Genomic DNA, 9,893 nt, shown 5'->3' on the forward strand with positions numbered 1-9,893 from the left:
GACTTTAATCTCAGAATTCTGACTTTAATCTCAGAGTCGTGACTTTTTTTTCTCTCAGAATTCTGACTTTTTTTTCTCTCAGAATTCTGACTTTTTTTTCTCTCAGAATTTTGACTTTAATCTCAGAATTCTGACTTTAATCTCCGAATTTTGGATCTTAATGTAGATGGGCACCATGAAGGAAGAGAGGGAGCACTCAGCTTCACTGACAAAGATGTGAGTTGTAAAATGACGAAATTAGGCAACTTTTTACGTGCCTAAGGGGTCCTGGTGATGGTATTTGATTAATGGAAGAGCAGAAGGTGTTTAAAACAAGAGAGATGGTCTCTAAAACAGACATGGCTACAGCTTAATGCTAAGATGTTGATATTAAACTGTCAGAATTCAGTCAGAATTCTGAGATTAAAGTCAGATTTCTGACTTTTTTCCCATATTAAACAGAAATAATGTTTAAAAATCTATTTATCACATTTTGCTCCCATAAAGCAAAAAGTCAGCAGGATGTACAGATGTGAACAGGGGGTTAAAGTTGTTCCCTCCAGCAGGGGGCGCAGTGGGTGTGAAGGAAAGTGAGCAGAGGGGAAACAGGAGCTGCAGAGGGGCTGGAGCTGCAGAAAGCAGAGGGGCGGACAGAGGTGGCAGCCGATACCTGGAACGTTTAGGCTGCAGAGGGGCGGCATGAGAGGCAGACCTCGGTGGTTTTAATTAGACAGGGAGGCTTATAGAAAGAACCAAAAACTACCACCCCCCCACACACACACTTTGCTTTTACACACAGACGCGCGCGCGTCTTTAAACCAGCAGGAGATGCATTACGTCATAACCTCCCATCGCCCTGGATGACCGCGCTCGCAGGAGGAGATGATGCGGGGCTGCTGGAGTAGAAGGAAACCAGATTGCGCCGCTGCCGCACGCGAACGTCCGGGGGCGGTGTCCCGCGCGGGGCACAGAGAAGAAGGGGAGCCGCCCTCGCGCGGCCGTCGGCTCTGATGGCTCCTCGCGCCCCGAACGGGAAAGAGACACAGCAGTCGCCGCGGCGCGAGAGGGAAGAGGACAGGAGGTACCTGGGAAGTGACGTGGTGTCCGCGCCCAGCCAGCAGTCACCACGGTGCGGTTGTCGTGCGTTTCACAGGAGGGCAGGAGCGGCAAGGGGAACATGGCCGCGCAGTCAGACGGCGGTAAAGCCGGGGTCGGCTGCGGCGGCGGCGGCGGGTTCGCCCAGCTGTACGATATCGACGCTGAGGAGCCGCTGGACTCCGCCGCCATCCACATCTGCCAGTGCTGCCGCTCCTCCGCCTGCTACTGGGGCTGCCGCTCCGCCTGCCTGGGCTCTCTGCTCGGCGGGGGCCAACCCATCGGAGGGGTCGGTATCCGGGAGACCCACTGCCCCCCACGGGAGCAGCTGTGGCTGGACTGCCTCTGGATCATCCTCGCCCTGCTCGTCTTCTTCTGGGACGTTGGAACGGACCTTTTCCTGGCGGCGGACTACTACCAGAGCCAGAAGTACCTCTGGTTCGGCCTCACGCTGTTTTTTGTGCTGGTACCGTCCGTGCTGGTCCAGATTCTGAGCTTCCGCTGGTTCGTGCAGGACTACACCGGCGGGGGGCTCGGGGAGGTGGAGGGGCTTACAAAAAGAGGGACGGTGGTCCAGGGATGCCTGTATCCCGGGAAGGACCGCCTGCAGCTGGCCACCATCTGGCTGTGGCAGGTCATCATCCACATCCTCCAGCTGGGACAGGTGTGGAGGTGAGAACACACCTGCTCCTCTCCTCCAGAAAAAAAAAGAATGGCAAAAAATCATTTAGCCACTCAGAAATAGCCACTACAGTCGTTTAAAAAGTTTACTTTATGTTGAAACAAACAGCAAAAAGAAAGAAGAAATGGTTTCAAAATGAAAAATAAGACTAAAAGTGACGCTCTCCATGGTGCTGAATCCATTCAAAGCGATGCTTTTAAACAACATTCTGAATTTTAAACATTCTTACAACCAAAAAACTCAAGTATTCATCATTCTTTTTATATGATTTAGCCCAAAAAAGGTTGAAAAAGCTAAAAGGTGTGAGGGGCATTTGCATCCAGACCTAAAAAAAATAAATAAATAAAATCCACAGCAACCTTGCAAAGTCACGTTATTTCTTAGAAATAAGAATAAACTAACATTTTTTAAACAGCGATGGCTGCATCCTATTGAAGGAACATTACTTCAGCAGAGCCAGCAATGGCCATAGTTTATGGTGGGATGAGTGAAGCTAAATACAATAGCTATCCTGGGGGAAAAAAAGTCTAAATGCAGAGAAAGACTTGTGTCAAAGGTGGAGGTTCACCTTCTAGCAGCATAATGATCCTAGAATTGTATCTTTCAAAGCATTAAAATGTCTCCTTCAAAGTCCTGAGCTTTAACTAGTATTAAAAATACCCCAAAAGACTCATCAGTATCTGAAATTTCCCAGCCTTAACAACATATCGGCTTGTATCTGTAGCATGATGAATAATGTGGAGCTAATTAAACAGGCATCTGTCTTCTCACAGTCCGGCAAAGAGGTCAGGACTCTATTTCTGCGCGTTTTTGTGTATGTTGGCGTGTGTGACGAGTGGAAAAACGGTGTCACGGCTCTTCCCCACGAGTGTCAGCGTGCATGGGGAGTACAAAGAGGAAAAGCATCTGTGCTTCTGGCAACTCCTCTCTCTCACGCTCACTATTTATCTCTCCCCCTCCCCATCTGACACACACACACTCAGTGGGAAATACTTAGGTGTTAATTGAGGTGCTAAAAGCACTGCTTGAGGAGCAACATAGAAGACACGCGTTAAACTCGGAATCATAGTAGTGGTAGTGGCATTGTGTAAGTGCAGCACACACACCCTTCGTTTTCTCCTACAGGACCCTCTAATGGTGTCCGGAGGCTTAAAGGTAGAGTTATGTATGTTTGTGTCCACAGCTACTCAGCTTTGAGTTGTAGGGTTAAAACATCCCCCTCCACCCTCTCCGTCCTGCAAATGGCAGAATGGACCCGCCCACCTGGATGTAGGGAGGAAGGAAATGGTATAGCCTGATTGAGATGGATTCCTTTAGAGATGAAGAGGCTGAGTGTAGAAGGGGGGGAAGAGAAACGGAGGGGAGTGAAGACGGGGGAGGGTGGAGGGATAGAGATCAGGAGGAGGAAGAGAAAAGAAGAGGAGTGGTGAAGGGGGTGGGGGATCTACTCGGGTAATTTAGAGGCACATCCTCTCATGTCAGGGCTTATCGAATTTGCCTGCCTGTCAGTATTCACCTGAGCGTTACAGAGAAGACTGATTTGTTTTTTTTCCAGAAATCTACACCCAGTCGTTATTGGTGTTAAATTCCATTTTAATTTTGTGGTTTTAATGATGGCAAAAAGGGTAACGCATCAAACCATTTCAGAGATTTGTTAAAAAAACAACAAAAAAACAAGAATTAAGTGAAATTTAAATAGATTTTGTGGACACAGTTGCATTCACAAAAGTTCTAACCGACATAAATTTCAAAATAACTCAAAGTATTGGTTGTAGCTTTTTACATACAGGGTTTAAACTTTACAAGATACATTATATGAAATCAAAACAGTAAATAAAAGAGGAACTCATTGTGCTCAAAAGTATATTTTCTAAAGACAACAATGAGACAGGTATTTTTATAAAGTTCTAATTAAATCTGCTCTAAATCAGTTTGGACATAAGTGAGACTTTGCAAACTCACTTTATTACGATGCTCCTATCGGGTTGGACCCCTTTTCCAACTGTATAACTGCTTAAATTCTTCATTATAGATTAAATAAGGTGTTTGAAATAATTCCTGATGATTGTACACATCCCTCCCTTCATCTTACAGCCAAATACAAACAACCAACCCTCTTAAAGTCATTTAAAACCCCTTTCTAATGCTAGGATTGAACTTTACATTTTTTATTCATCAAATGAGTTTCCTGCTGTCTGTGTTGTAAATTCATGCACTTGTCGCTCTATCTTCCATTCATACCTCATTTTCTTATGTCCTGTAACGCTCATACTGTATATTTTTCCAATAGCATGCATAATGCAGGACTATGTTCATGGTCTAGGACTCATTTGGGATGCACTCATAGTATGTAACTTGCCCACATCCTTCTCACATTTAGAAATCCACTCAGCATGTATGGATCAGAGCATTCAGATTTGCAGGGATCAGTCACTCCACTATTCGTAGTAGCTCACTCAATCTTGACTCATCTGCTGATTGTATTCCTCATTAGTCAGTTGTTTTGTCTAGAAAGACATCAGATCTTACTCTAAATATGCGCAGATGGTGTATATTTAGACCAGTTTCTAATGTAGCCTCCGTATTTTACCCCCGTAGGTACATTCGAACGCTGTATCTGGGGGTCATGTCGCGGCGGCAGAAGGAGCACCAGCGGCGATGGTACTGGGCCATGATGTTCGAGTACGCCGATGTCAACATGCTGCGCCTGCTGGAGACGTTCCTGGCGTCGGCGCCCCAGCTGGTGCTGCAGCTCTGCATCATGTTCCAAGAGAACCGAGCCGGGACCCTGCAGTGTAGGTGTCATTAATGCCGCGTTTTCCATGCAGCCAACAAAGCACTTGTTAGTCAACAGCTGCATGAACAGTAATTAGCTATTTGCTCACATTGGGCTCCGTAATGTGTGGCTGCAGATGGTGCTCAGTGTTTGTCCAGGTATTCTGATCTAGAGAGAACCTCCATACGTGTCATCTCCCTCCTCCTCCTTAATCATTCAGGATGTGCATCATCTAGTAGGCCTCTCACTGGTGTTAATCATCCCTGTAACTCTTGACTTTTTGGACACTCGCTACTTTAATGTAAATACATAACCAGTACTTAGGGGGGTGGATGGACAATCAAAATAACCTAATCTTACAGCATCACTGCCAAATGTTTCTCTGGTGCCCTAGATAATATGTCCAACAGCATTACACATAACACCCCCAAAGAGTCCTGAATATGTCCCAGGATGTGCTTCTTTCTGTCTCTTTAGGCTTCTCCTCCCTGGCCTCCCTCCTCTCTCTGGCCTGGGTTCTAGCCTCCTACCACAAGCTGCTGCGCGACTCCAGGGACGACCAGCGGAGCATGAGCTACCGCGGCGCACTGCTCCACCTCTGTTGGCGCCTCTTCACCATCTCGTCCCGTGTCCTCTCGCTTGCCCTCTTCGCCTCCCTTTTCCACATCTACTTCGGCATCTTCGTGGTGCTGCACTGGTGCGCCATGGCCTTTTGGGTGGTCCACGGGGGCACCGACTTCTGCATGTCCAAGTGGGAGGAGGTGCTCTTCAACATGGTGGTTGGCATCGTCTACATCTTCTGTTGGTTTAACGTGAAGGAGGGACGGACGCGTTACAGGATGATAGCGTACTACACCGTGGTGTTGGCAGAGAATACAATCCTTACAGGCCTTTGGTGAGTCATAGTGAATTCAATCAGAATTAAATGTACTGAAATATAAAATGGATATCTACCGCCTTGATAAATATTTCATATCCTGTTTGACTTTTTTACATCACTTCGAATTCCACTGAAATCTGCAGTTATCAAAAATGCCAACGCAACATTGCATCTCCCTTTGGGTGCACCCATCCTTTATTTATATTTATAAACTAGTTCTAAGCTATGAGAATGCTCTCATTTTTATATGTTGTAATTAGACTTTCACAGAATATGTATTTATCAGGACTGAAACAATTAATTGGATTCATCCTGATTATTCAATTAATCGTTAACTGGAGCATAGAAATTCTAAAATAGCCCTTTAGCTGACAGAGCAACTCACTTAGAGCAGTAATTATATAAAAAAATTTGAAAAAATATATATATATTTATCAGCTTGTAGCTTCCGTCTGTCAATAATGCCTGTGTTCTTTTGCCCATCTGAATCTTTATCTTTTATTGGCCAGTCTCAGATATGGCTTTTTCTTTGCCACTCTGCCCTGAAGCCCTGAAGCCCAGAATCCCGCAGCCACCTCTTCACTGTAGATGTTGACATTGGTGTTTTGCGGGTACTATTTAATAAAGATGCCAGTTGGGGACCTGTGAGGTGTTTGTTTCTCAAACTACAGACTCTAATGTACTTTTTGCTCAGTTGTGCAACGCCGCCTCCCACTTCTTTTTCTACTCTGGTTAGAGCCTGTTTGTGCTGTCTTCTGATGGGAGAAGACACACCGTTGTAGGAAATCTTCAATTTCTTAGCATTTTCTTGCATGGAATAGCCTTCATTTCTAAGAACAAGAATAGACTGTCCAGTTTCAGATGAAAGTTCTCTTTTTCTGGCCATTTTGAGCGTTTCATTGACCCCACAAATGTGGTGCTCCAGAAATTCAATCTGCTCAAAGGAAGGTCAGTTTTGTAGCTTCTGTAACGAGCTAAACTGTTTTCAGATGTGTGAACATGATTGCACAAGGGTTTTCTAATCATCAATTAGCCTTCTGAGCCAATGAGCAAACACATTGCACCATTAGAACACTGGAGTGATAGTTGCTGGAAATGGGCCTCTATACACCTATGTAGATATTGCACCAAAAACCAGACATTACAGCTAGAATAGTCATTTACCACATTAGCAATGTATAGAGTGTATTTCTATAAAGTTAAGACTAGTTTAAAGTTATCTTCATTGAAAAGTACAGTGCTTTTTGTTCAAAAATAAGGACATTTCAGTGTGACCCCAAACTTTTGAACGGTAGTGTATATGATTGTACACATGTATGTCCAAAAAGGCAGCTTTAGATTACTGTTAGGTCATAAAAGGAAGTCAGTCAAACTAACTGTTTTTGTTAAATTAAAGACAAATACCAAATGAAGGGATAAACTATCCTGCTGAGAAAGAGGTTTTAAATTTTAACCTAAATCATCATCAGAAATCTGCCTCCATGGATTGGGCTTCACTCATACCAGATCTAGATTTCCCTTTAATATTAAAGTATTTAATATTAAATCAGTGTATCTTTACCTTTTTAAGATTGTTGAAAAATAACTAGAGCTGACATTGCTTCTCTGCTTTGGTTAAATAACCCACAACAAGCTTATCATGATAATGACCCCCCTAGAAGAAATATATATGATCTATATAATATATTTATTTATTGAGGTTTGTTTAGGGTCTTTAGCAGAATTTTCTCCAGAGGTTATTTTACTCCCCGAGTACAGTATTGCCAACTAACGTCATTTAAATTGGTGCAGGAATCCCCAAAGTCAGTCCTCGAAGGGCCGTAGTCTTGCAGGTTTTAGATGTTTCCCTAGTCCAGTATAGCTGATTTCTGATTAACAGGCTTTTCTTGAATTACAATCATTAGAATCAGCTGTGCTAAATCAGGGAAACGCCTAAAACCTGCAGGACAGCGGCCCTCGAGGACAAAATTTGGGCATGCCTGCCTTAGTGCTACATTAAAAGCTAAAAATAAGTGTTCCCAGTGATTTAGAAAACACACAGTCCATATGACTGACATTGGTGAAAAAAAATGCACCCAAACATCTTGAAGATCTTTGAAATGCATGACAGTGAAATAGAAAACATGCTGACTAAATGCGGGAAGCCAACTTTTAGATGAATCTCTATGTCCAACAAGGTGTTCTGATCCAAACACTTTACCTCTTGACCTCATTACACTGAATCTGAAATGAAAAACATAGTGGTGGTGCCATCATACTGTGCAGACAGAGCTATAGTTTAGATCAAAGCTAGGTTGTGTGTTGAAATGGACCAGTCAAACTCCAAACCTGTAGGACCTGAAATTTTTGCCCTCAGATTCTCTGTCTAATCTGTCTGAACTTGAGTTTTTTGTAAAAAGAATGGGTAAAACTTTCCATCTACATCTGCCCGAGCTAATGTGGTTATATCTCCTTTCGGGTGCAGGTATGCCTACAGGGACCCGCTGCTCACCGACTCATACGCCGTCCCCGCCCTCTTCAGCGTCTACCTGACATTCGCCGGCGGCGTCCTCGTCATGTTCCTCTACTACGGCTTCCTGCATCCAGCCACCGCCCACCTCCAGCCGAGCCCGGCCTCTTCCTGCTGCGCCCAGCTGCTCTGGGGTCTCCCGCTTCCCCCGTCAGCCCCGCCCACTGCCCCGCCCACCCCGGCCCACATGACCAAGTCCCAGACGGAAGAAGACGTGGCCGAGACGTGCCTTCCTGTCTTCCAGGTGAGGTCCGCCCCTCCGACCTCCAAACCCGAAGGCCCGCTGATAAAAATCGACATGCCCAGGAAGCGTTACCCGGCTTGGGATGCGCACTACGTAGACCGGCGCCTGCGGAGGACTATAAACATCCTGCAGTACATAACGCCGGCTGCTGTGGGCATCCGCTATCGAGACGGACCCTTACTGTATGAACTGTTGCAGTACGAGTCGTCACTCTGACACACAAACACACACAGAGTCACACCTGAGCACATACAGCACTATAAAATATAGACGTGGATGTTCAAACTTTCCAACTTAGGGGAGACAAAGGAAAAAAAAAAAGTCACTTGATATAAGCACATGCCCACTAAAGCAATCTCACTTTTAAGCACACACACACCTCTCGTACGTCTTGTGGCTATGACTCAGCAAGCTGCTTCAGTCCGTTTTCCTCTTTCTCTCTAGTCGCTCCTCACTGGGTCTCATTGTTATGAATTTCCCTCGCACCCTCTGCCAAGGAGGGAAAAAAAAAATTTGAAAAAGAGAAATGTCTACACCTCTGCAGAAGCACCCGACCGCGTCATCTATGATGCGATCGTTACACGTAAAACAATGAGACGCAAAGGTAAGAAAATAGTCTCTTAAAAAACAAAGGGGATTGTGAACATGTGGTTAGTCTAGTCAAAGGTTTGTGTAAATATTTTTTTATGTACAGAGCAGATATTTTTAATGTAATGTCAATTTCTGGCTGAACAAAAAGCTCAAAGACAGCTGTGGAAGTTTGTTCTGAACACTGAAAAAAATAATTCAACTGCTTTTGGCATTTACTTAATCATATTTAGTTACTTTAACATGATTAAATAAATGCCAAAAGGGGTTGCCTTATTTTTTTTCAGTGTACCAGAGACTAAAACAGCCCTGAACGGGGAACGACAAAAACAGAAGACAGTATTTATATCACTGACTTACAGGAAAAAGCCTCATCCTAAGTTTTAGTCATTTATCTTGAGAGCATCTATCCAATTTTCTGGATATTCAGGAATCTGAACAGTGAAGTAGCTGTATGTCCTGTCTGCAAGTGGAAACGGTAATGGAGCTGATCCATTATCTACTTTTCATACTGAGACCAAATAGTACATTAACTACCAGAAGACAAATATCTTGGAATAAACAGTAATTGATACTTTCAATACCAATATAGACATTTTATTAGATTAATTCAAAGTTAGTAAAATAACTTTTATTAAATCTTTGATTAAAGAAATTGCATTATGTCCATACTTAAAAGAACAGCTGAAAAAAACGCTCCTTTTAGGACAAAACTATGTAATAAAAACAAAAGTAAACAATGCAATCCACTTTAGGTTTAACTTATAAGTTTAACTTATTGTCATTAGCTTCTTTTAATAGTGCTGCATTCATTATTTCACTAAAAATTATCTTAGTAAATTTATTTTATCTCTGGGAAAACATGTTTTTAGACACACATTTAAAGTGATCCAAATTTAAATATTTTCTTGTAAATAGTTATGAAGAAAAACTGCACAACTATTCAAAGCTATAACACTTAAAACTTAGCTTTATTTTGCCAGTGAAGTAAAACTTTATAATAAGGTAATGAAAATTTTATGAACTACTAGAGAACTAGGAACTAATGGGTAGTTACTGTAATGGGTACTTACTGGGGCACACCTAGCTCAGCCTTCTAATGGGGCTACTGCTTACTTAGCTGGGAATTACAGAGTAACT

At 43.4% G+C, this 9,893-nt stretch overlaps 1 protein-coding gene across 1 annotated transcript; it reads left to right on the forward strand.

Annotated features, from left to right (window-relative positions):
• Positions 1-631: 631 nt before the first annotated feature.
• Positions 632-9,494, forward strand: LOC107094123 (XK-related protein 6-like). The gene is made up of 4 exons (XM_015389554.1): positions 632-1,746; positions 4,355-4,551; positions 5,010-5,427; positions 7,877-9,494. The coding sequence occupies exons 1-4, from the start codon at positions 1,157-1,159 to the stop codon at positions 8,379-8,381; spliced, it is 1,710 nt and encodes a 569-aa protein (XP_015245040.1). The 5' UTR covers positions 632-1,156; the 3' UTR covers positions 8,382-9,494.
• The last annotated feature ends 399 nt before the right edge of the window (positions 9,495-9,893 follow it).

The sequence above is a fragment of the Cyprinodon variegatus genome, unplaced genomic scaffold, assembly GCF_000732505.1.
Source record: "Cyprinodon variegatus isolate N-32 unplaced genomic scaffold, C_variegatus-1.0 Scaffold465, whole genome shotgun sequence".
In the NCBI taxonomy this organism is placed as follows: Eukaryota; Metazoa; Chordata; class Actinopteri; order Cyprinodontiformes; family Cyprinodontidae; genus Cyprinodon; species Cyprinodon variegatus.

What these genes read in the sequence shown, in the direction of transcription:
- LOC107094123 (XM_015389554.1), top strand. Translation starts at nt 1,157, where the DNA reads ATGGCCGCGCAGTCAGACGGCGGTAAAGCCGGGGTCGGCTGCGGCGGC. An exon ending in CAGCTGGGACAGGTGTGGAG is followed by an intron (nt 1,747 to 4,354) that starts GTGAGAACACAC and finishes TTACCCCCGTAG; the next exon opens with GTACATTCGAACGCTGTATC. An exon ending in ACAATCCTTACAGGCCTTTG is followed by an intron (nt 5,428 to 7,876) that starts GTGAGTCATAGT and finishes TTTCGGGTGCAG; the next exon opens with GTATGCCTACAGGGACCCGC.